This window comes from Protopterus annectens, chromosome 8.part0, assembly GCF_019279795.1.
Source record: "Protopterus annectens isolate FY-2018-M chromosome 8.part0, PAN1.0, whole genome shotgun sequence".
Classification (NCBI taxonomy): Eukaryota; Metazoa; Chordata; order Ceratodontiformes; family Protopteridae; genus Protopterus; species Protopterus annectens.
In genome coordinates, this window is record NC_056741.1 from 230,166,130 (window position 1) to 230,193,631 (window position 27,502).

The 27,502-nt window shown below is 39.3% G+C and overlaps 1 protein-coding gene across 1 annotated transcript in view; it reads left to right on the forward strand.

The window, feature by feature from the left end:
• The window catches only part of LOC122808719 (transient receptor potential cation channel subfamily V member 5-like), a 917,417-nt gene that overhangs the window by 349,153 nt on the left and 540,762 nt on the right, over positions 1-27,502 (forward strand). Inside the window, exon 2 of the mRNA XM_044079711.1 lies at positions 22,360-22,565. Within this exon, the coding sequence (XP_043935646.1) occupies positions 22,432-22,565 (134 nt within the window). The 5' untranslated portion in view covers positions 22,360-22,431. The remainder of the gene's footprint in view (positions 1-22,359; positions 22,566-27,502) is intronic.

A 27,502-nucleotide genomic window follows, 5' to 3' on the forward strand; every position in this document is an offset into this window, starting at 1 on the left:
AAGGTTGCTGCAAGAATCACTGAGGAAATTATTTCTTTGTACAATCACATTTTAGGAATTCTAGTTTGCCCAGCACTTTCGACAATCAAAGATGCTGATTAGAAAGCAAAAACTGCACAAGACGTGAATTGTTAGGACCTTGCTAACCAGAATTTCTAGGAAAAATGTCCTCACGTCTGTGGCATGACTTTAATGTCAGTCAATGACCTTTGGGCAGTGGTGCTTTAGTATTAAGTATAAGTAGAAGCAGCCCTGTGGTCAAATATAGTATTTTTACTGACACTAGTGTGCAAAGTATCTTTTTGGTGCTGTTTCTGGAAGTGAGAGGGTATGCTTGGGAGGGTCATGTGCACTTCAGACTGTCATGAGAAGTCTATTGGAGCACTTTCTATTTTTTTGCTCTCAGCAAAGGGATGGTGCGCTAGTTCAGGGACTAGCATAGGGTGCCAGATGAGTCACAGAAACAAAATGCCAAAGGCACCACAGAATACTTGAAATAATCTAAGGCACCCAGAAAACAAACTCAGCCACTGATATAAAGATATTTCCAACTTTATTCAGCCAAAAAAACAAAAAACATAAATGCTGTCTTTATACAGTATACAGTATACAGTACGTTTTCGTTAAAACCTTCATATGCCAGGTGAGTCAGCTATACTTCTGTTTACTGGCAATCCGTGTTTTGTGCAGAAGTCAAGTAAGAATTCATTATTTAGATTCAGATCAAGCAGCCTTTCTTCCAAGTTACACCCCTCCAATTATTTCTATAATTCCCCATGTAAATGTTGAACTATTACAGTAGAATCATAGAGTCAGTTAGTGACACCCTTACTGATCTTATAGACTACAAAAAGGTTGCTGAGTCCAAATAGCCAATATGCCTAGGCATTGACAACTAAAAGAGTTCTCATTCTGTAAATAATAATCACATTAATACAAGTATTGCATCTTCTGCTATGAACTCCAATTGTACAGAATCAGTCTGGGGGCTTGTGAGTATCTCTACAATATTCAGGGGTCTTTCCAAGCAGTAGCTTCAGATAAGGAAAGACCACACTTGATCAAGAATTCTGGTTCCAAAACTAATGGTGTTATGGTGTTTATAGCTGTGTGTGTGTGTGTGTGTGTGTGTGTGTGTGTATATATATATATATATATATATATATATATATATATATATCTATGGGTCTACTTCACATCATTGAAAATTCAAAATACTAAATTTCATTTCATTGAGACCACACAAATTTTCAAGATACTGAAAGCTCACTTAACTGAGTCATTATACTAAAAGCTTACAGTGCTGAATTTCAAAATACTGAATTTTAAGCCACAGACGTAATGTGCGTTAACCTTCACCTGTGATTTGCTTGGGATAAAAAAAAATTACTGTAACTTAAAGTGCCGACTGTCAGAATACCAATAGTAGCATAGAAATTAGTGTTGTAGGGTTTCTAAATGTGGGTATGTCTCTTTAAATGTTTATGGGAAGTATATTAAGTTATATGGCAGTTGTTTTGTGCATTCTCGGCAATAGTGGCAGTGTGTACAGTACTGTAAGGTAAGTAAAATGTATATTTCCTTTTCCCCACTGAAGTGCGATCCTAGAGTTAGCATATACAGTTAAGTGGAGTGTTGGGGGTGCAGCCCCCATAAAATTTGGTTTTATATTGTCTGGTTTCTGTTAAGGGGGTAAGTAAGTAGTTTTTTAAGTTTTGGAAAGAGTTAGTTGTTGGTGTTGTAAGTGTACATGTCTATAGCTTAAAATTCAGAATTATGAAATTCGGGACTGTAAGTTTCAGTATAATGAGTTTCAGTCAAATTAACTTTCAGTAGTTTGAAAATTAGGTATTGTGGTCTCAGTCAAATGAAATTCAGTATTTTGAGTTTCAGTCATGTGAAGTACACCCATATATATATATATATATATATATATATATATATATATAGGTTTACTATCATAAATTCGAAAATAAAAATAAATCATGTCTTTATTTTCGAATTTATGGATCGAAAATGCACATATTCGAAACATAGTAAACCCGAAAACAATGCTGTATTACCGAAAATGTCGCTCGCGACATTTACGGCAACACACAGCACGCCCACCCTGCCCAAATACACCGAACCACCCAACCTAAACACACGCGTATGCAGGGGGGCTGCGCCCCCCTGCACCCCCCCTGTGGGGGGCTGTGCCCCCCACACCCCCCCTAACTTAATATTCCAACTCCGAGATCGCACTACAGTGAGGAAAGGGATGTATTTCCCTGACCGCACTGTACCGCGATCCGCTCCCATGAGCGACGTTGTTATTCGAATGCACAGTCCATTCGCAATTACAACATTCGCCAGATGACCTGTCATTATGAAGTATTCGAACATCTGATGTTCGAATCGTCATAACCGCAAGTGCACGGCGACATTGTCATGGTAAACCATATATATATATATATATATATATATATATATATATATATATATATATATATATATATATATATAAATATATAGGTTCATAGCTAGGTACTATGTTATCTGCCCGAGGGCATTTATAAGCCTAGCCAGAGTGTGTCGGCTTTCGCCGCCCCATTGATTAATTAACTGATCCTCTGTCAAGCAGAGCCAATGAAGTGATCCCAGGGGTGTATTTTCTGTTACCCATCCACTCGTCAAGGTTTCTCTTGAAAAGCGTTAGTGAGGGGCTCTGCCTAATGTAGTTTGGAATTTTGTTCCAAAGCAAGGGGAGTCTCTGTGACAGGAATCTATCCCTCCAGCATGTTCTATTTATTGTTGTGGCGAGGTTTAGCTCACTAGAGCATGTGGCTTGCAGTGACTTGGATTTATTTAGGTGGAGCATGTCCATCAATTCTGAGTTGGACATTGCTTTGTAAGTCAGGCAGAGATCACCTCTGAGTAAGCGATATGTCACTGAGTACAGCCAGAGTTTTTTCAGTTTCAGTCGGGCTGCATAGGACATATGTTTCAGGCCAGTAATCCTCTTGGTGAGGTACTTTTGTGGTCTTTCCAGCTGTTGGAAGTGTCTTGTGAGGTACATCCCAAATGGGGCATTGTACTCTATAATGGGTCTGATGAGTGAGGAGTAGTGGTGCACTATAACCTCTTTATTTCTAGATGCGAACCCTTTAGGAATTAGATGGGCTACATAGAAGGATTTCCTAACTACTTTGGCAATATGATTGTCAAAGGAGAGATTACTATCTACCTAGGTCCCCAGATCTCTTATTACCGCTTCTGTATTAAGAGGGCTGCCACCCATGTGGTAATTCATGGGTGTTTTGTTTTTCCCAAATGGGATGACTATGTATTTTTCGGCATTTAGCTTGAGGCCATGACTTTGACACCAGGTGTCCATCTCAGTAAGGCCCTTTTGGAGGATGTCCGTGTCAGCTGGAGAGTCACTTATGGCTCAAAGTTTGCAGTCATCAGCAAACTTGGTTAGCCATAGTCCTCCTGTGTTTGCCTGTACTTTTGAGAAGTATATGCTGAACAGTAGGGGTCCCAGGACCAAGCCTTGTGGGACAACACTTGTGACTGGTTTACAGTCAGATCTGGAGCCCACTGTTCTTACCGTGTGAGTTCTGTCTGTAAGCCAGTTGGCAACCCATCTCATGACATAGGGGTTTATGTTCAGGCTGGTGAGTTTTTCTGAAATACCCAAGTGGGGAATGGTATTGAAAGCCTTGGCGAGGTTCAGCTAGGCTGTGTCAGCCACCTTTGCCTCTTCTATGGCCTTGGTGACTGTCTCGAAGTCAACCTGGTTTAGTAGGCATGATCTGCCCTTAACAAAGCCGAACTGGGTCGGGTCAAGTGTTTGGAGGTTCCCAATGTCATTGTTAATGAGTTCCATGATGATGCGCTCCATAGCCTTACAGACCAGGCTACTCAGGATTATGGGGTGATAGTTATCAGGGTCAGTTGTGGCCCCTCCTTTGTGGAGATGAATAACCATTGCTGTGTGCCATTCTATGGGCACATAGCCTGTGGAGAGGCTGAGATTGAACAGTGTGTTTAGGTGGGGATTTAGTTTGTTCTGTAGTTCATGCAAGACGCAGCCTGGGACACCATCTGGCCACACTGATGCTGTGTTTTTGGCTTTTGAAAGGAATGTTTTCACCTGTGCATCTGTGATTTCTGGGACACTACACTTTTCTGGTATTGTTGTGGGCCCTTTTGGGGGTGAGAGGGGGGTGAAGTTTGCACTGAATCTATCTGCCAGGATGTTGACAATATCAGTAGGTTCAGTATATTTTTTGCTATTTTGCACTAGTTCAGTTCATATATATATATATATATATATATATATATATATATATATATATATATATATATATATATGAGTTGCCACTTAGATTCTTAACATAGCTAAAGAAGGCTTTGTGGTTATCTTTTGAATCCTTGGCTATTTTTCTTTCGAAGTTAACCTTGGATGATTTTATGAGGGACCTTAGTTTCTTACTGATACTAATCAGGGATGTCTTTCCATCTTGGGATTTGTTTTTTTCTGAACTAGTTTCCTCCTTCTATTGTATAGCCTGTTTATGGCAGGGGTCCAACAAACTGGTTTCCTTCTCTTAGAGGAATGAGTCTTGGTTTTGCTAGGGATGGCATGATCCATGCATCCTTGTAGGTGCTCATAGAGTGCATCTGTAAAGGTTTAAGCATCTTAGGCAGCATTATCCTTTAGCATGGGGGCTGTCAAACTTGCCACCTCTGTGTTAAGTAAGGTGAAGTTTTCTTTAGAAAAGTTTTTTACTGTGGTTTACTGGGTTGGGGGTGGTGGTGGGGTGTGGACATCCACAGTGATTAGTTTATGGTCTGATCTAACCAGTGACGGGTTGATCTTCGGTGTGGAACACCTGTCGCTCATGTTGGTGACAACCAGGTCCAATATGTTTTCACCTCTGGTAGGGGAGTTTACCAGCTGATCCAGGGCATTTGAGTTAATGAATTCCTGGAAGTGCTGGGCCTGGGAGTTTGTACTCGAGTAGTTTTCCCAGTGAATGGTAGTGTAATTAAAATCATAAAATCGCCCAATATCAGGTTGTTCGGTAGGACCTTCATGTTTTCCAGTGTCTCCATAAATGTGGAGTGGTGGTCCTGGGTCATGGAGGGTGATCTGTAGCAGGCCACAATTTGCATTGCAGGTTTGCCCAATGTTAATCGCACATGGATGATCTCAGAGGTATCATGCTGCGCCACTAACCTGGAGGTGTGGGTATCCTTGATGAATATGGATACACCCCCTCCTTTTGTGTTTCGATCCGTGTTCTGTGGCCAAAACGTGTTGTATGAGTTGTAGCCCAGTAGTTCTGGGGTGCTTTCTGGAGCCTTGAACCAGGTTTCAGTTACTGCACAGATGTCAATGTTCTCCATACTGATGAGTGCTTTGAGCGCATGCATTTTGAGATTTAAACTCCTGGCATTGAGTAGCATAACCCTCAGTTTTTTGTTAATTGTGCTATTTACAGAGGTGGGTTTGACTTTTGAGCCATGCCTAAAAAAGGCACTATTGGGGCAGCAAGAGCCTTGGCCAGTATTCGAAAGCCTAAGGGTGACAGGTGCAAGCCATCTCTTATGAATCAACGTGGCTTGTTGAGCATGTCGTCCCAGGCTGACAGACACTGGATCCCATTTGGATGACACCAGAAGCTTAGCCAATTGTTGAAATTGATCATTTTTTTCTTTATACTGAGGTATCATTCTTGTTGAGGGCAGGATGCTACTCGGGGTCAGGGTCATACCAGCCTGGACTACATGATCAGAGAGCTCTTCCATGTCTCTTTTCATGTAGTTCAGGGAGGTACGTCTCAGGTCATTCACACCAACATGAACAATGACAGAGTCATATTTGTATTTGTTCTGAAGTGACCTGAGTGCTTGTGTTATGTGGTGGATTCTGGCTCCCGACAGGCAGCTAACAGCAACCTTCTGCTTGTCCAGCCTAGTGAGTGGGACATCAGTGTGCCTGACTATAGAGTCACCTATTACTAGTGTGTCAGGAATGTTATTTCACCTTAAGGACTGTGATTGTGCGGCACACTGATTTTGTGTTTTATGTGTTGTCTAGTTTGTGACTGGAGGTGCAGGTTGTTTGGGTGTCTGCTTTTTAGGTCTCTGATGCTTTTGCAGGTTTTTATTTAGAGCATCTGAGTATGATTTTGTGTATTTATGTGTATTTTTTGTCAGTGCTGGTTTAGTAGGTCTATGTGTGACTGGAGGTGTGGTGCAAGTGTTAACCTTCTCCTCTTGACTGTCTGTTCCACTTTTGAGTGGAGACAATGTAGCTTCCAGTTTGCCTGTATAATTGCATCTCTCGCATATGTTACTGTTTTGTGGTAGGAGGAGAGGGTTGTCTGTGTACATGAGGCAGTTGTAACATTGCCTCAGGATACCCAGATTCACCAGCTGGACTGGAGAGTACACCTGAAATTGCCCTTTGGTCATGCCTGAATAGTAGGGTGAGCTGCTTAGTCGCTTGATTGGTGAGGGGTGAATAAAGAGCCTTGCCCTGCGGGACAATCAAATGTCAGGGTATATTAGTGCTTGCTATTAGGTCTGAGCAAGTGTTGGGCTGTAGGATGCTTTTTGAGTGCTTAGATTGAGAGATAGACTAGTTTAAAGGGAAAAACTGAAGAGGAGACTTAGTGGAGCCGGGAATAATATAACCATAGCTAACCAGCACTGCCTGGTGTGCAAAACTGTGCAAACACGGTTTTTATAGTAGGGAAATGAAAGAGAAATTAGCCCAAAATGGCCAATAAACTATTAACTTCTGGGCTGGAACCACTCTTCCAGGGACAGATAGGCTGCTCAAAGCTCCCCTCTCTCACAGGTGAACAGAGAAATTTCCTTCTATCCAAGTAAGATATGGGCAACTCAGAACCTAGTGTCATAGCCTTGAATTCAGCACCAGCCTGAAAGCTGGACTATACTAGCTTAGCAAGGCGCGAAAGAAGGAATTTTTTTTTGTTTTGTTTTTTTGAAAAGATAAGGCAAAAACAATAAAAAACACACTTAAAACAGCTTTAAACGACTACAAATGGTCAGAAAAGGCTATCGCACTTTAGTGTGTAGCCTACAACAGTTAAACAAATTATTTAAACAAAAAAACGACTTAAAAGTGCAGGCAGTCAAATAAGTACAATATGCAAATAAAAGCTTTTAAATCACGATAAACCTGCGTTTAGGCAGAAAACAGTTAAATGCAGCAAGAAAGTACAGAAAACTGATACGTAATCACTCCAAAGGCTTTCTTCTAAGCTAGAAGGCTTGTATCAGTTTAAGCCTTTCTAGTGCTACCCAGTAGGTTAGTTACAGGAAAGATGGGAAAAAAGTGCAGACGTGGTCTTTTAAACCAGAAAGTTGAAAGAGACGGACAAACTGTTCAAATAGTCAATAAACTACAATTTCTGAGGCAAGAACCTCTCCTCCCATGGTAGACAGGCTACCTTGTGCTTACCACTCCGGCATATATATATATATATATATATATACACACACACATATATAGATAGCTAGATAGAGAGATAGATATAGATATATGGTTGTGTATCATCAGAGGTAGCTAGGTAGCTGTAACTAAAAGAAAAAACAGTAGGTACTTTTGACTGAATGTATTTTTGAATGAAAAAACATTTCAGTGAAAAAATTCTATACAAATATATACCATAAAAAAACTTTTAGGCAGGGGGTGCAAGCCTCCTTGCAATCACCAGGTGAGGAACTCTGACCTTACATCCCCTTAACTGTATTTATTCTAACTCCTGGGTTGCATGCCTACGGAGAAATAAAGAAATAACAGCTCACAGTTAGTCGGTGCTGGCAAACAGTCTTAATCACCCACAAAACTGGGGGGTACAATGTGACAATGGCCATTGACAATCCATACAAAATCTTCCAAATTATATCCCTGACAGCCCCTATGATCAAAACGGACCCCAGAAATAATATATATTAATTTCTGTTTTCAGTTAAATAGCTTTTCAGTCATTTTAACCTACTGTTTTTATTTTAATCAAAGCTACCTTCAACAAAATGACATAAATATATATATATATATATATATATATATATATATATATATATATATATATATATATCTACCTCCGTATCCATCCATCCACAATCCCTTTTCTCCTTTTCCCATTTATAAGGGGTAGGGGTGTCAATTCAACACTGACAATCATCTAGAGCCTAGGTTTGAACTGCTGGGTGGCTAGCCCTGCCTCTGCAACCCATATATACACACACACACACACACACACATATATATATGTAGATATATATATATATATATATATGTAGAGATATATATATATATATATATATATATATATATATATATATATATATATATATATATATATATATATATATATATATATATATATATATATAGACATATGCATATATATATTTTATATATACATATATATATATATATATATATATATATATATATATATATATATATATATATATATATATATATATATATATATATATATATATATATATATATATAGTTAAAGAGGGAGATATCGCTATGCATATAAACGTATAAAAAAAAAACAAAAACGTCCACAGCCTGGAGAGGAGAAAATACAGACACTGGCTAAAGAGATATTTTAGCGCTTTCATTCTTTATTATTGGAAGAATTTCATCAGAATTAATGCTAAATACAAACAAGATGAATTTAAAACTTAGTTGTAAATTAATAAACCCCTGTAACAACCTATCAGATGAAAAGACAGTATTTCAAATCAAAGCAAAGCAGTAACTTCCAAGAATAAGGAACAGGTAGATGTGGCTAGTTTCAGCTGTACCAGCGTGAAGCACACTTTATATTATTATTCTCGTTTATGCCTAGAGCCACCTCAGCATTAAGCAGCAGTTGCCACTTAAGCTCCCTAACCTCCAAAAGTGAGTCACAATCATAGGTTCATAGGTTCATAGGTTCATAGGTTCATAGGTTCATAGGTTGGTACTAGGCTATCAGCCCTAGGGCCTATGCAAGCCTAGCCATAACAATTCCCTGGCTATTTCTTCCCACATTATTTACTTTCCTGGACCCCTGTCTAGCAGGGCAACTGACGTGATCCCTGGGGTGAATTTCCTTTCTCCCATCCAAACGTCAAGGTTCCTCTTGAAGAGGTCCAAAGAGGCACTCTGCTTGACATGTATGGGCAATCTATTCCAGAGTCTGGGGAGTCTCTGGGTCAGGAACCTATCCCTCCAGCATGTTTTGTTTAATGTGATGACAAGGTTTAGATCCCTGGAGCGTGTAGCTCTGAGGGATTGGGATTTCTTTAAATGTAGCATGTCCAACAGCTCTGGGTTTGACATGGCCTTGTATGTTAAGCAGAGATCGCCTCTGAGTAGACGATATGCGACAGAGTATAGCTGGAGTTTTTTAAGGCGGTCAGCATAGGGCATCAGCTTTAGGCCTGTGATTCTTTTAGTGAGGTATTTCTGAGGCCTTTCCAGTTGTTGCAGATGTCTTGAGAGGTACATACCAAATGGGGCGTTGTATTCTATAATGGGTCTAATGAGGGATGAGTACAGTGGGACAAGGACCTCCTTTTTTCTGGATGAAAAGCCCTTCGTGATGAGGTGTGCCGCATAGAAGGATTTCCTGACTGTTGTGGTGATGTGGTTATTGAAGGTGAGACCACTGTCCACCTGTGTCCCTAAGTCTCTTATCACACTTTCTGTGTTTAGTGTACTGCCACCTATATGGTAATTCATGGATACATGTTTTTTCCCAAAGGGATAACAATACATTTCTTGGCATTGAGCTTGAGCCCATGGCTCTGGCACCAAGCATCTGTTTCTGTAAGGCCCTTTTGTAGAGTATCCACATCATTTGGGGATTCAATAATGGCTCCCAGTTTGCAGTCATTTGTTAGCCAGAGTCCCTTAGTGTTGACCTGTACTTCAGAGAAGTAGATGCCAAACAAGAGCGGCCCCAGGACTGAACCCTGAGGTACTCCACTTGTCACTTGTCTGGAGCTGGATTTGGAGTCGGCTACTTTTACAGTGTGGGTTCTATCAGTAAGCCATTTAGCAACCCATTGGGTGACATAGGGATTAATACCCAATTTAGTAAGTTTATCTATGATTCCAGAGTGGGGGATGGTGTCAAAGGCCTTGGCGAGGTCTAGATAGGCTGTGTGGACCACCTTACCCTTGTCCATGGCTCTTGAGACTGATTCAAAGAAGTCAATCAGGTTCAGGAGACAAGATCGGCCCTTCACATGTCTTTGTTTATAAGTTCCATGATAATACGCTCCATGGCCTTGCAGATAAGGCTTGTCAGACTGATGGGACGGTAGTTTCCGGGATCCAAGGTGGATCCCCCCTTGTGGATTGGGATAACTGTAGCTCTGCGCCACTCAGTGGGCACGAAACCTGAGGTGAGGCTATGATTAAACATGACACTTAGGTGAGGTGCCAGTTCATATGTAATTGTTCCAAAACTATGAATTTAAAGCCCCTGAAATCATTGCATACAGCACTATGTTTACTTAAAGCATTACTGTAGTCTTTAAAATGGATGACTGCAACATGCTTCTTGATGCGGTCCGACAGCTTTCTAACAGTTTTTCCAACATAAAAAAATTCAAGTATCACATATTCCAGCATACACCACAAACATACTGTGGCAATCAAAATTCGGCATTGTACTGTGGGGAGTGGGGTATTTCCCATTTTCCTCACTGTAGTGTGATCTCAGAGTTGGTATATTTAAGTTGCAGGAGGTGTGGGAGCACAGCCCCTCACATGGGGGGTGCAGGGGTGCTTGCCCACCTGAAAAACATACTTGCTAACACGGACTTTTGATTCCAAAAGTTTGGTGTCTCGAATGGGACCATCACACTTATCCATTTCAATATTTTGCAGGACTCAGTGAGTACATTTTTGTAGTTTCAGTTCAGCATTGTGCATAAACTGCTATTCCAACTTTTGATAGTAAATTTTATATATATATATATATATATATATATATATATATATATATATATATATATATATATTTATATATATGGGTCTAGGACACATGCTCGACTAGCATATGTCCGAATCACAAAACATCGAACATACATACACGAAAGCGCTTAACATCAAAAAGTGCTTCCGTGTATGTGTAGTTCAAAAAAAAAATCTATGTTCCACCCCCCACACCCCCTTACTTTATTATTCTCACTTTGAGATCGCACTACAGTGGGGAAAAGAGAATTTTCCCTTACCCGCACTGTAGTCCGATCTACAAAACAGGCACTCATACACAGAAGCGCTTGTCGATGTTAAGCACTTTCGTGTATGTGTATTCGATGTTTTGTGATTTGAACATATGCTGGTCGAGCATATGTCTGGATCCCATATATATATATATATATATATATATATATATATATATATATAGATATATATATATATATATATACACACACACACACACACACACACACACACACACACACACACACACACACACACATATAAAATCAGGCAACAAAACTTAGTTCTGAGGAAATGTAATTTTCCTAAGGGTAATGCGCACTTTTCTTAACGGAGAACAAACCAAAAAAGGGAAAACTAGGTGTACAGAATGATATTCTTGATATTGGCATACTGCTGTCACAACTTCTTATGTAAGATTCTTGTCAAAAGTCAAAATTCAGGCTGTTATTGCTTGTTTAAATCATGATTTATTAATTTAAATCAAAAGATGGGCACTTTCACCCTAGTCAGAGTTTCTTCAATTCAGCCATACCAGCTTGAATCCTTTTTTTTTATTTTTAATAACAGTGCAGTGATGTTTGACATGGATCTTACATAAAAAGATGAGATAATGCTCTATTTTTTTCTTTTTTGCTCTGTACCTATGTTTCCATCAAGTTGGTTAAGAGTATGTTTGATCGACAGCTGTTTAGTCAACCATTTATGATCAACAAAACAGCTGGTCAACAGATTCCAAGAGCGAACAATTCCCAGGTTTGGGAAATATGCCCTTACCTAGCCTTTTTGATATGTTCGAGTTAGTATATACAATCAGCTGGTGGCGTGTGGAGACACAGCAATATTTTATTTGTTTGTTTGCTCTTTTTTTGCACTCATCAAGGCTGTTTCTCAGAGCATGCATAGTTGCTTGTCAATGTACGCAGCTTTCATAGCCAACGTTAAGCTTAGACCAACTAGGTGGCCAGCTAGGACGCTGGCATAATGGAGCACTTTCCTGGTATTTATTTGTTTATTTTTCTTTTTTATAGTAAATAAATGGTTTGCTTAAAATATGTTGAATGAATACAGTAAAAACTGAAGAGTAAGACAAACTGAAAAAAGTATACAAAAAGTAATCTGGATGCTGTAGGTAAACCAGGATGGGGGCACCAGTTGACCAAAGGCCAGCCCTGGCAGCTTTGATGTAAAGATGTCAGTATTTAGCATGTCATTGATGGGTGTATTCAATGAATACGAATGTGTATATATATATATATATATATATATATATATATATATATATGTGTGTGTGTGTGTGTGTGTGTGTGTGTGTGTGTGTGTGTGTGTGTGTGTGCGTGTGTGTGTGTGGTGTGTGCATGTAACTAATACTAAAACTAATACTAATGTTAAATATGTTTCTATATTATGTATAGAAAACATAACAGGTATAAGACTAATTGTAATCTCTGCTACAATTTTATAGCAAGGGTTATATAAATTATTGTCTAGAAACACTGACAAAATAGCACAATGTGACTGTCTTGTCTAAAAGAGAACAAAATACAAAATCAAGTTGCCTATAACATGAAATGGACAACTTGTAGTGTAATTCTTGTCTGTAATCACTCGTGCATTAGCATAGATTAGTGTAACTATTACTTGTATTTTACAAAACATAACAGTACACTAAGCATAAAAAATATAAAGACTGGATTGAGTTTCATAAGCTGTACAAAAGAAAACAATGATAAACATATATTATGCATTTTTCTGCAGTACATAAAGAGTGAATGAAAAAGGTAAGTGTCTGCATTGTTTAAGAAATACTAAAATTCATCAACTTCATGTCAGCTAAATAACACTCAGTTTGATAAAGTGATACTTTTTTTTAACTATTTTCATTTGCTGAACTCTTTTCATATCAGGAATAAAATGAGGGTTTCCTATTTGAAAACTAATGGAAATATATTTTGTATATGAGTGTGTCAATGTGTTTCTATGTGTGTGTGTGTGTGTGTGTGTGTGTGTGTGTGTGTGTGTGTGTGTGTGTGTGTGTGTGTGTGTGTGTGTGTGTGTGTGTGTGTGTGTGTGTGTGTGTGTGTGTGTGTGTGTATATATATATATATATATATATATATATGTACAGTGGATATAAAAAGTGTACACACCCCTGTTAAAATGCCAGGTTTTTGTGATATAAAAACATGAGATGACAAGAAATAATTTCAAAACTTTTCCCACCATTAATGTCACTTATAACCTGTACAATTCAATTGAAAAACAAACAAATCTGTTAGGGGAAAAAATATAAAAAAATAAAAAATGTACAATAAGCTGGTTGCATTAGTGTCCGCACCCTTAAATTAATAATAAGCACCTTTTGATTTAATTACAACATTCAGTTTTCTTGGGTACACACCTGCTATCAATTAAAGAGACTCTGATTAACCCCAAATAAAGTTTAGCTGTCCTAGTAGGATTTTCCTGACATTTACTCAGTTGCCTGCAACAGCAAAAGCCATGGTTCGCATAGAGCTTACAAAGCATCAAAGGGATTTCATTGTTGAAAGATATCAGTCAGGAGAAGGGTACAAAAAAATTTCCACAGCATTGGATATACCATGGCACAGTGAAGACAGTCATCAAAAACTGGAGAAAATCTGGAACAACAGTGATGTTGCAAAGAACTGGATGTCCTTCCAAAACTGATGAAAAGACAAGACAAAAACTGGTCAGGGAGGCTGCCAAGAGACCTACAGCAACACTAAGGAACTGCAAGAATTTTTGGCAAGTACTGGTTGTGTGCTACATGTGACAACACTCTTCCCTATTCTTCATATGTCTGGGTTATGGGGTAGGATTGCTAGATGGAAGCCTTTTCTTACACAGAAAAACATCCGGGCCTGGCTAAAATTTGCAAAACAATACATTAATTCACCCAAAAGCATGTGGGAAAATGTGTTATGGTCTGATGAGACCAAGGTTGAACTTTTTGGCTACAACTCCAAAAGGTACGTTTGGCGCAAAGACAACACGTCACATTACCAAAAGAACACCATCCCCACGGTGAAGCATGGTGGTGGCAGCATCATGCTTTGGGGATACTTTTCTAAAGCTGGAACTAGGGCTTTAGTTAAGGTGGAGGAAATTAGGAACAGCAGAAAAATTGTGGGGTAACCTGAAAAGGGCTGTGCACAAGAGAAGTCCTCACAATCTGACAGATTTGTAGAGCTTTTGCAAGTAAGAGTGGACAAATATTGCCAAGTCAAGATGTACCATGCTGATAGAATCCTACCCAGGAAGACTGAATGTTGTAATTAAATCAAAAGGTGCTTCAACAAAGTATTAGTTTCAGGGTGTGCATACATATACAACCAGCTTATTGTACTTTTTTTATTTTTTTTATATTTTCCCCTAACAGATTTGTTTGTTTTTCAATTGAATTGTACAGGTTATACGTCACATTAAAGGTGGGAAAAGTTTTGAAATTATTTATTGTGGTCTGATTTTTTATATCACAAAAACCTGGCATTTTAACAGGGGTGTGTACACTTTTTATATCTACTGTATATGTGTGTGTGTGTGTGTGTGTGTGTGTGTGTGTGTGTGTGTGTGTGTGTGTGTGTGTGTGTGTGTCGACATACATCTATATTCATCATAACAGTAAAGTCCTGCACTATTTATATATTTTTTATACCTGTGGCACATCATTTACAGTTTACCAGTAAGCTGTGTCAGCTACACTTTCTTTACATCCTAAGGTCAACATCAAAGTTAATGCAACCCCCCCTAAAGACCATGTACCTATTCTATTTGCTAAAGAATAAAGCAAAAATTTGCAAACTGTACATGCAAAGTAAAGACACAGACTACCCCAAACACTCTAGTTTATCCAAAAAATAGAACTAAAATAGAACTAAATTTACCTTTATTTTCAAAGAAAAAAGAAAAGTAAAACACAGACCACACCTCCTATTAACCCAAGTGTGCAGAAAGGCATTGGATATACAAAAGATGCATTCAGCGCCCCCATAAACATTAAAAAGGCAGCTTTTCTCACTTAAATCAGTTTTATTAGAAAAAAAGTTAAAATAATTCAGAAGCGTTAAAAATAAATTAAAACACTGATTATAACTAACCAGGTGGAAATCAATGTTACTAGCAAAAGTGGCCTAATTTTAACTGTTCAGATTAAGAAAATACAAACTCTTTTAAAAAGTCAACTAAACGATGAAAGTAAAAAATCTTAACATAATTCTTACAATTATAAAAAACATGAAAAATGAAGAAGACAAGAATAATAAAAAAAATAAAATAAAATAAAAAGTACATCAGTACTAGAGAAGATTACCCACAAGATGCTCTCTTAAAATCCTGTATAAAATAATTAAAGCCCTATTCAGTAAAAACTTGAGCAAACCCAGCTCCTCATTTGATACAGGGTACCAGATGACCTAGCTATGGTGCTGGTAAAGACCAACCTAGTAACTTGCTGTGTACTCCCATCAAATGTAAAGGTGCACTGTCTTCTGACACCAAATGTGATGGTGAGCTGACACTACAGCTCCTAAATGTGATTGCACAAATGCACTACCATCACCCATTAGACACCCAGATGGCAGGTTGCCATCCACTGACTAAGATGTCTTGCACTGATGGGGACCGAAGCCCATCACTGCCAGCCATGTACAAAGTAATCACTTGAGAGTCTGTTTCAATTACTAATTTACAAAGTACAACCTATCAAAACCCAACCCAAGCACTGGAAATCACTCCTTCCGTGTCTTACTTATTACCAACATTCTAAACTGTATCTCAGGAATGTTCTATTTTCTTAACACCCTCAGTTACCACCTACCTATCCATGAAATTCTATCATTCAGAGCTCCTCATATCCCACCATCATCATAACTGAAACCAGAACTATATCAGATAATAAAAGAGATGCAGTCCTCTCTGACATAAGCAGAATAGACTGGTCAGTCAAATGAGCAAAACTCTCCTTTGGCATATGTATTACCTTCATCAAGACCATACTTGATAAGTACTTCCTTATAACATAGGATTTTAGGGGACAAAAATGCCCAATGGCATGTATACTAACTTAAAAAACTACCTTTCATATAGATGCCATGCCTGGAATCAATAGAAGCCCTCTCAATCTAGAGAGGACTGACACACTTTATAAAATGTCTGTCACTCCTGTACTTTATTAATAAAAACAACAAAACTGTGTTCAAAACTTCAAACCATAACCATATGGCATAAGCACTTTTAGAAGGTTATATATAATATATCATACTTTGTCACTACTATATCCAGCAACAAAATCAACATAGTAATTTATCCACCCTCAGTGTCTTTAAAAGCTAATAATGTTTCTTGTTATCTCTGCTCCCTCCAGCAGAAGCCAGTTCAACACCCCACCCTTTATAACCTCATTCTTCCTCACCCCTTTCCCCCCAGCTCCATTCCCCCATTCTACTTCAGAGAAATCTCATCAAAATCTGCCAGAAAAGCCCTTGATGAACTCACCACTAAAGCAAAGCATAAACCCTAGTGGCATACTCACAGCATTTCTAAAATAAGTCCTAAACAACTTTCCAAACCACATGCCTATATATTCAATCACAGAGTCACTGTGGGTACTATACCAGCCCATTTCAAGCATTCTCTTATTATACCCATTCTTAAGTCTTACTCATCTTCTGTCCTCTGTCCAGTCACTAACAGTTTTGAAAAAACTCATTTATTATCAGGTTTATGACCACCTTCAGTAACTATGGCCTCCTAACTGACCCACAGCATGGTTTTAAGTGAGGATATAAAAACTTCAGAGCAATTTATGTTTTCATATAAAGAACCTTCAAAGCTATGGAAAAGGGCTGGCTAACAGGCCAGTCTTCACTGATCCATGTAGGGCCTCTGAAAGTGTAGACCACTCTATTCTCCTCCACAAATTAAGTGTTCTAGGCTCAGACTCAGCTTCACATGGATGGGAAGCCTGTTCCATAGGAGGGGCAGTCTCTGGGGCACATATCTGTGTCTCCATCATGTTCTGTTTAAGTCACAGACAAAATTTGTGTCCCTAGGCCTTGTATTTCTGGTACTTTTAGACTTATGAATATGTAGAAGATTCATAAGTTTGGGGTTTGCAGATGCCTTGGAAGCCAGGCATACATCACCCCTCAGCAATCTTTAGGAGACTAAGTAAAGTGGGAAGGCTGTAAGGCAGTCTTCATAAAGTAGATTCGTGGCCTTGTATTTGTTTTGTAAGGAACCTCTAAAGTCACTCTAGTTGCTGCATATGCCTGGTCAGGTACATATCAAAGGGAGCACTGTACTCTATGATTGGTCGTCTGATAAGGGAGTAGTACAGTTGGATAATAACATCTTTGGACCTAGATGCCATACCCTTACTTATAAGTTACACAACTAAAAGGATTTTCTCTCCTCTGTTGCCACATGGTGATCAAAGGTAAGGCTACTGTCTACATGTGTCCACAGATCCCTTACCACTGGGTTGACTCTTAGGGGGTGTATTATCAACATGCTAATTAGGTGGGATGGTTGATTTCCCAAAGGCTACAATTATGCATTTCTTAACATTGAATTTAAGACCATGGCTTTGGCACCATTTGTTAGTCAAAGCTAGGTCTTCTTGAAGAATGCTAGTGTTTGCAGGGCAGTCGATGATAACCCCCAGCTTGCGATCACCTGCAAACTTAGTCAGCCATGAACCTTTAGCATTTGCTTTCATTTCACAGAAATAGATACCAAAAAGAAGCGGGCCCGATACTGAGTCCTGGGAGACTCTGCTAGTGACTGGCTTCTAGGTGAAGGTGGCCTCACCTATTTTGACCTCCTGGGTCCTATCAGTGAGCCAGTTGGCTATCCAGTGGGTGATAAAAGGGTTTATACCTAAATTAGTGAGCTTGTCTATAATGCCTGAGTGGGATGTTGTATCAAAAGCCACGACCAGGTTGAGTTAAGCTGTGTGCACAGTTTTACCTTCATCCAATCCTTTGGTGACCTTCTCAAAAAAATAGACCAGATTTAATAGGTATGACCTTCCTTTAACAAAGCCAAACTGTGATGGGTCCAGCATTTGCATGTTACCTATGTCCTCATGTATCATAGCCATGATAATTCTTTCAATGATCTTACATATGAGTCTGGTAAGACTTATGGGCCTGCAGTTGCCTGGATCAGTAGTTGGACCTCCTTTGTGCAGGTGAATAACTGTAGCCATCTTTCATTCCTTGGGCACAAAACCTGAATGAAGGCTCCAGTTGAAAAGTGATTCAAGTGGACCAGAGAGGTCATGTTTCATGCTATTTATTAAACATCCTGGAATGTTATTGGGGCCCATTGATGCACTGTTTTTGGCCCTGGAAAGTGCATTAATGACCTATTGCCTAGTAATGGTTGGGGGGATTGTGGTATGCGGTATTTCCTTTGGACTATCATGGGGGAGTTGGAGGGGGGGGGGGTTGAGCCGAACCTGTCAGCCAAAAGGTTGGCAATGGCCTCCAGTTCAGTGTGGGTGATGCCATTTACAATAAGTTCTGTGCATTGTTGTGTTTTTCCTCTGAGGTTACAAACATAGCTGTAGAAAGCTTTGCCCGAGAAGCAATTTTTTCTTCAAATTTAGTCTTTGAAGTATTAATAAACCCTCTTAGATGCCTGTTTATATTGGTCAGGGGGTTTTAGTATGTTGGGCTTTGTTCCTCCTATTCTTTGTTGCATAACCGATTGGTAGTATGATTCCACCAGGATGTCTTGCCTCTTGAGTTTGTCTTATTCTTAGTATGAGCAGGTACAGCTCGGTCCATTCAGATATCAATATGGCTATACAGAGATTGTGTAAATAGCTCATTGTATTCTATGGTGTTTACTGGGTTTGGGGGTGTTTGGAATTTAGCCAAAGTATTGCTTAGTAGAGGGAGGTTAACCTTTGAATACTTCCCAAAGATTTTTGGTTTTGCTGGATTCCTGGATTTAATTTTATTTCAAGTAATAGTGCCTTAAGGTCAGATCTGATGAGCGAAGATATTACATTGGGTGAGGAGCATTGGCCCCCCAATGTTCTTGAGTTTGAGGTTAAAGATGTTTGTATCTCTGGTAGGAGAATGGAATAACTGTCCCAGGAAGTAGGTATTAACAAAGTTTAGGAATCACTGGGCTTGTGCATTAGAAGTGGTGTAAGATTCCCAATCTATAGAGGAATAGTTGAGATCTCCCATGAATATTGTATTGGTTTGAATGGTGAGGGACTGTAGTACATTGAGATAGGTAGTATGGGTTTCCTGTGACATGGAGGGAGGACCTATATGTTGCAAAGACATGGTATGACACCTTGTTTATGGTGAATTGCACATGTATGAGTTCCAGTGGGTCATACACTTTAACTAATCTGGACGTGAGATTAGTCATAATAGAGGCAAAAATTCCTCTACCTTTAGTTCCCTCCTGTGCAGTAGATGGTCTAAAAGTGGAAAAGGCATTAAAACCTTGCATTGATGGGGTACTCACAGCAACTTTAAACCATGTCTCCATTACTACACAGATGTCTACACTTTCCAAGGAGGTGAAGGCTTGCAGGGAGTGGAGCTTCTTGTTAATATTTCTAGCATTGAGCAGTGCCACCCTTCTGATATTCCTTCATAGGTTCAGGTATATCTGTAGGTTTTTCAGTTTGGCATTGCCTAAAAAAGGCACTCTAGGGGTTGAAAAGTTTTTTGCCAATATCCAAAGGCCTAGAAGGATTTTTTTCTTTTACAAATTTCTACTCTCTCTTTAATTCTATGGTCATACTTATTTTTTATCTCCTGACAACAGTGTGTCTTCAGTATGGACTTTTCTATGCAGGTGTTACTGCATTTACATGAGTTCTTGGTACTTTAAATGTTTTTTTTTTCTTTTCTGCTGACGATTTTAGCTGGTGTAATAGTTGTATAACTAAATTTTGTGCAGTTGTGTAATCTTTGAAATATTGTATTTGTATCTTCTGCTTGAACTTTTGTGCCTACTATACATGGGTTATTACTGAAAATGGTCCGAGGACCAGCTCTCACCCACCTGGTTAACAAAGAATAACAAAATAAAATGATAAACACCAGTCTTCTGAATCTGGCCCCATGCATTTTAACATATGTGTTAATGTGGGTACGTGGAAGTAATGTGCCAGTTTATGTGAAGGCATGAATTGATTAGTCTACATATATTGGTGTATATCTATTGACATACTTTCAGTTGTAAGTATGATGCATATTTTTATATAATTATCTTGTATAAGCAAAGGAAATTACAGAATCAAGTAAGCATGTTTAACCTTCCTCTGGACCTGCTCAAAATTTCCACAAGGTTTACCATTCGGTCTACTTTTTCCATAAGGGGTAACGGCTAGGTATCACTAGGCTAGGTGAGAACTCTGTGACCAATTTAATCCTGCCTGCATGTTCTAATTACCTGCCTGGGGATCCTAATTTAATATTCACTCCACATTTGATAAGAGCTGGATTTTATGAAGTAAGGTAGCTGTCAAGTCCAGATGAACGGCTTACCCTAATTTTGCCACTTTTCACAAAGGTAACCATATCTCCCAAGTCTTAGAGAAAGAAATCTGGACAGACCTACACATAAAGGGGGGAATCAAAAATCAGAAATAGAAACACTTTTTAAATATTGCTCTTACAAATGTAGAAAGTTGGTAGAATAACTGGTTTTGCATTAGCATGAATTTTCTGAAGGATACGAAGTCTGAAAAGTCACGTCTGCCATTATTTTCTAATTTCAATCGTCAATGATTTGCCAGTGATTTTCCAGAAAACTACCATTTTATGAGAATCAGACCAAAAAAATGAGTCAAAAACTTGGACATTCTGCAAAAATATGGACAGTTGAGAGCTATGCAGGTACATCCTTCAGAAGTGGGATGTGCAACGGCATTAGCACTGGGCTGTCTTTCTCTCTGCAAGGGGTGTAAATCATCTGAACAGTGACAGTTCCTGCCCACTCACAGCAAAGCATGGTAGGCAGCTTCTCCAGTCTCCACTGGGAACGATGTTCTACTCTGAGCATGTTCCCCAAGTGTACACTCAGTTATACCACATCCCAAAGAGGGGCAGGCAGGTACTATGTCTCCAGTGTTCCCTTTCTCTCTCTCTGTCTCTGTCGCTTTCTCTCTATCTCTGTTTCTTCCTGTCAGTTCTGTTAGACACTTGAACTTCTAATCAAACTCAGGTCACCTGGGTTGTACCCATAACTATTTTCATCTCTGCCGCTCTGCTACAACATCCCTCAATTTGCTCAAATCTCCTTTTTCTTCGCTCATCCAAGCCACTCTTACATCTTTTTATAATTCATTAAGTCCAGTTTATCTTAAATTATTTTGTCTTTTATTTTACACACGTTTTGCATTTTTGTATCTTATCACCTATAACATTTGTGAACGGATTTCAGCAGTAGTAAATGTAAGTTTTAGTTTTGTGAATATTTATTTATTTACTTTGTTTGTGAAAATGCTTTAGAATAATTTCAAATGTTCTCTTATTCTATGACCTGGTCATTCGCCCTCCCCATTTCACCCTTAAACTATAGAATGTATTCAAGATGAAAAGAAAATATCTAGGGATGGTATGCAGCCAGACAGGTTAGGTGCTGCTATCATTAAAAAGGAGGGACACGTCAAATCTCATGTGTGGTAGCATGCATTGCTCTTGCATATAGCATACAGAAAAGAGAAAAATAGCTTAGAAAAGGAAAAAGGAAAGATGATAGCAGAAGACATAAGAAATGGAAAAGAGTGTCAGATACGCCAGGACAAAAGAAAGCATGATGTTAAGATATCTTATTTTAGATGATACAGAACTTAAGAGTTTATAATAGTTTCTGAAAATTGCAGCCAAAGCAGGAAAATGAGATGTTAAGATATTTGTCTACACTAGAAACAATAATTAAGAAGAAAAGAAGAGAAGAAGATGGACATAAATAAATGAAATATATAACTGTCATTCTAAGAAAGTTAATAAAAATAAAAAAAGGAAATGTGCTAACACAAATGTATATATTTATTTTTATTTTTACTTTTTATTTTTATTTTTATTAAGACTTGGGGGGACAACTACTTGGAGCAGAGGGCTAACCACCACAGGACGAGATAAGCCTCTGCGGAGGTCAAGATGTCACAAAATCCTGTTTCATCAAAAGCTGAAGGAATTTTATGTAGGTCATGGAGAAAAATGTACTTTGGATGGAAGAAAATCAATGAAAGGAAGCAAGAGAGAGACTTACTTTATATGCGTCAGCAAAAAAGGTAAGTCCTTGCTGGTTAATTTTACCAAACTGCCTTTTTAATCCTGTAGTGTAGCTGCTTTAGCTTCTTTTTGACAGATAACATCTTTCAGATTTTTACTATATGACTTTTTCCAGTGCATAGCTCCTTGTGGATTAATTTTTAGTCAGTAATGTCTGCTAAATGCTACATGCTACTAAACTTCATGAGAAAGAATGACATGTTATGTACTTTCTAAAAATACTTTCACTAAATCGATAACATTTTTCTGGATTGCTGAGAAATATGAACTGAAAGGTGGGGTGTTGGTTTTCTAACTATCAACTACATAAGTTGTTAATAAAAATATAGTATACCATATATCTTATATAGCTTATATAGTGCAGAGTATACAATATATATATGTGTGTGTGTGTGTGTGTGTGTGTGTGTGTGTGTGTGTGTGTGTGTGTGTGTGTGTGTGTGTGTGTGTGTGTGTGTGTATATTATACAGATAGATATATGTGTGTGTGTGTGTGTGTGTGTGTGTGTGTGTGTGTGTGTGTGTGTGTGTGTGTATTATACAGATATATATATATATGTATGTGTGTGTGTGTGTGTGTGTGTGTGTATGTGTGTGTGTGTGTGTGTGTGTGTGTGTGTGTGTGTGTGTGTGTGTGTGTGTGTGTATATATATATATATATATATATATATATATATATATATATATATATATTTAGTATAGTATATAAATCATTGGATACATTTGCATATAATTTCTGCGCAAGTAATATACCAGATACTAGATTGATATGGCACTCGACATGCATAATTTTTCTAATAGCTGTCAAAGTTTAATTCCTCTCCAAACAGATGTAAGCTCAAGACATGAAACTATCTGCTGGAAGAAGTATAGGAACAGTACAGTGGAAGGCTATAATGTAAACTATATAGTGCAAAACTATCAATAAAGTGGTGGCTGTTCGGAGACAGATGATAATTAAGGATTGCACTTAATAGCACAATTAAGTCAGGAAAAAGAGCAGATTGTGTATATGTGTCATTTCCTATTTCAGAAGTATTATGGATCGAATTTGTCAACAATGTTTTTTAATTAAAGCATTCAACAAGGCTGCAGTATCAATGCATTAATGCATCTCAGTATACATTAAGACAAGTAATATAACCTATATCCATCTAGTGAATCAACAAAAAGTTCAGACCATAAAAGCTAGCTATTGTGGATGATAAGAACGTAACATTCATATGTGATCATATGTTGTCATTTTTTTCAGCTTAGGCCTTATAATTATGTTACTTCCTCTATGTCAACATAAACCTAGGTAATTCTGCCTTTTATATTGTCAAATGTCTGTTTACATACACACACATCTTATAAAAAAGAGCAACAGTTATTTCCCCTGAATATTTTAACTATATGTTTAGATTTCCTAACCTAAGTGTTTTTAGAATGCACTTTAGGGTGCCAGTTCTTTTTACATAGCTTGGAAACATATTGCATACCCAAGTACTCTAAGTGAAAAAAAGTGGTCATTTTAGTGATTTTTCCTAGCTTTACTCTATAGCATGTACTACATACTCATTAGCCAAATATGTTCATAGGTTCATACCAGGCTATCTGCCCTAGGGCATTTATAAGCCTAGCCAGAATGTGTTTGGCTTTCGCCACCCATTTTAAATTTATTTTGCTATGCCCTTTTTCGAGGTTAGTATACTGTGCCTCTGTCTAACAGTGACACAGAAGTGATACCCGGGGTAAACCTACGATCTCCCATCCACTCATCAAGATTCCTCTTGAAGAGAGTCAATGAGGGACTCTGCCTAACCTGGACTGGGATTTTATTCCAGAGTGAAGGGAGCCTCTGGGTTATGAATCTGTCCCTCCAGCATGTCCTATTTATTTCAGTGCTGAGGTTCAAGTCTCTCGAGCGCGTAGCTCGATGGGATTTGGATTTTCTGAGGTGCAGCATGTCCATTAATTTCGGGTTGGACATGGCTTTATACGTCAGGCACAGATCGCCTCTGAACAGGCAGTATGCCACTGAGTAGAGCTGGAGTTTCTTTAACAGGGCAGCATATGGTATCTGTTTGAGCCCTTTGATCCTCTTGGTGAGGTACTTTTGGGGTCTTTCCAGTTGCTGCAGGTGTCTGGTGAGGTACATCCCAAAAGGGGCATTGTACTCAATTATGGGCCTGATGAGGGATGAGTAAAGAGGCACGATGACCTCCCCTGATCTACATGTGAATCCCTTCATGATTAGGTGGGCTATATAAAATGTTTTTCTAACCACTTTGGCCACGTGGTTGTCAAATGAGAGATTGCTATCAACTTGGGTCCCCAGGTCCCCAATTACTTCTTCTGTACTTAATGGATTACCACCTATGTGGTAATTTGTGGGCACTTTGTTTTTGCCAAAAGGGGATGACTATACACTTTTTGGCATTTAGCTTGAGGCCATGGCTCTGGCACCAGTTGTCTGTTTCTATGAGGCCCTTTTGGAGGATGCTTGTGTCGGCTGGAGAGTCGATTATGGTACCCAGTTTGCAGTCATCTGTGAACTTGGTCAGCCACAGTCCTTCCGTGTTGGCCTGTACCTCCGAGAAATATATACCGAACAAGAGAGGTCCCAGGACTGAGCCTTGTGGGACACCACTTGTAACTGGTTTGGAGTCTGACATGGCTCCAGCAATTCTAACCATGTGGGTTCTGTCCTTGAGCCAGTTTGCAATCCATCTAGTGACATAGGAGTTTATATTTAAGCTGGTGAGCTTATCTATAATGTCCGAGTGGGGTATTGTATCGAAGGCTTTTGCGAGGTCCAGGTAGGCTGTGTGGACCACCTTCCCCTCATCAATGGCCTTGGTGACTGTTTCAAAGAAATCAACCAGGTTTAAGAGGCAGGATCTGCCCTTAACAAAGCTGAACTGGGTAGGATCCAGTGTTTGTAGGTCCCCAATATCTTTATTTATGAGGTCCATGATGATCCTTTCCATAGCTTTGCAGATCAAGCTAGTCAGGCTTATGGGGCGATAATTTCCAGGATCCGTTGAGGCACCACCTTTTTGGAGAGGGACCACTGTTGCTGTACGCCACTCTTTGGGCACATATCCTGTAGTAAGGCTGAGATTGAACAGTAGTTTTATGTTTGGGTTTAGCTCTTCTTGGAGTTCATGTAGGATGCAGCCCGGGACACCATCTGGTCCCATTGATGCTGTGTTTTTTGCTTTGGAGAGGGTGGCTCTTACCTGAGCATCTGAGATGTCAGGGGGGCAGCACTCTGCTGGGATAGATATTTGCCCTTTTGGTGGGGGAGTTTGCGCTGAACCTGTCAGCTAGGATGTTGGCAATGTCTGTGGGTTTGGTGTATTTTTTGTCATTTTGGACTAATTCTGAGCATATCTGGGAATTCCCACCCAGGTTCCTAACATAACTAAAGAAAGCCTTGTGATTATCCTTAGTGTCCTGTGCAATTTTTCTCTCGAAGCTGGCCTTAGACAATTTTATGTGTGCCCGTAGTTTTTTGCTAATACTGATCAGTGATGCCTCCCTTTTTGGGATTTTGCTCTATCATTTAGTAGCTTCCTCCTTCTATTGTATAGTTTGTTTATGGCTGGGGTCCACCAGACAGGACGTCTGCCTTTGGAGGATTGGGTCTTGGTTTTATTTGGGATCGCATGATCCATGCATTCCTGAAGGTGTTCATAGAATGCGTTTATAAAGGATTCTGCGGTCTGGGCCGTATTTTCCACAGGCCTGGGGGCTTTGAAGGATTCCACCTCAGTTTTGAGGAGTGTGAAATTTGCTTTAGAGAAGTTTTTCACTGTGGTTTTCTGGGCAGGGGGTGGGGTCGGGATGTGAATATCCAGTGAGATTAGTTTATGGTCTGATCTTACCAGTGAGGGATACACTTCTGGTCTGGAGCATAGAGTCCCCATGTTGGTGATGATCAGGTCCAGTATGTTTTCCCCTCTTGTGGGAGTGGTAACAAGTTGTTCCATAGCATTTGAGTTTATAAATTCTAGGAACCTTTGGGCTAGGGTGTTGGAGCTAGAGTAATGCTCCCAGTCTATGTTTGGGTAGTTGAAGTCGCCCAATATAATGGTGTTTGGAGAGACCTTCATATTTTCCAGTGTTCTCAGGAAGGCCGAGTGGGGTTCCTGGGTTTGGGAGGGTGGTCTGTAGCAGGCTATAAACTGGAAGGCAGTTTTACCCACTGTTAGTTGCACATGGATAGTCTCTGATGCTTCGTGCTTTGCCACCAACCTGGAGGTGTGGGTATCTTTGATGAATATCAATACTCCCCCTCCTTTTGTGGTTCGTTCCAAGTTTGGGGCCGAAAAGCATGGTATGAGGTATAACCTGGTAGTGCTGGTGTGCTCTTGGGAGCCCTGAACCAGGTTTCTGTTACTGCACAGATATCGATGTTCTCCATGCTAAGGAGAGTTTCGAGTGCGTGCATCTTGAGGTTTAGACTTCTGGCATTGAGTAGCATTACTCTTAGTTTCTTATCCCTTGTGATACCTATGGAGGTAGGTTTGTCTTTTGAGCCTTGCCTAAAAAGGCACTATGGGGGTAGCAAGAGCCTTTGCCAATATCCGAAAGCCCAGGGGTGAGAGGTGCAAGCCATCCCTAGTGAAGCATCGTGGCTTGTCGAGCATATCATCCCAAGATGACAGGCATTGGATCCCCTTTGAATGACACCAGTACTTAAGCCAATTGTTGAAATTGATCATCTTGTCTTCGTATTGTGGCATCATTCTTGGTGAGGGTAAGATGCTACTCAAGGTCAAGGTCATACTGGCCTGGGCTACATGCTCAGAGAGCTCCTTTATGTCTCTTTTCATGTAGTCCAGGGAGGTATGTCTCGGGTCATTCACACCAGCATGGACAATGACTGAGTCATATTTGTACTTGCCTTGGAGTGACCTGAGTGCTTGTATTATGTGGCGGATCCTA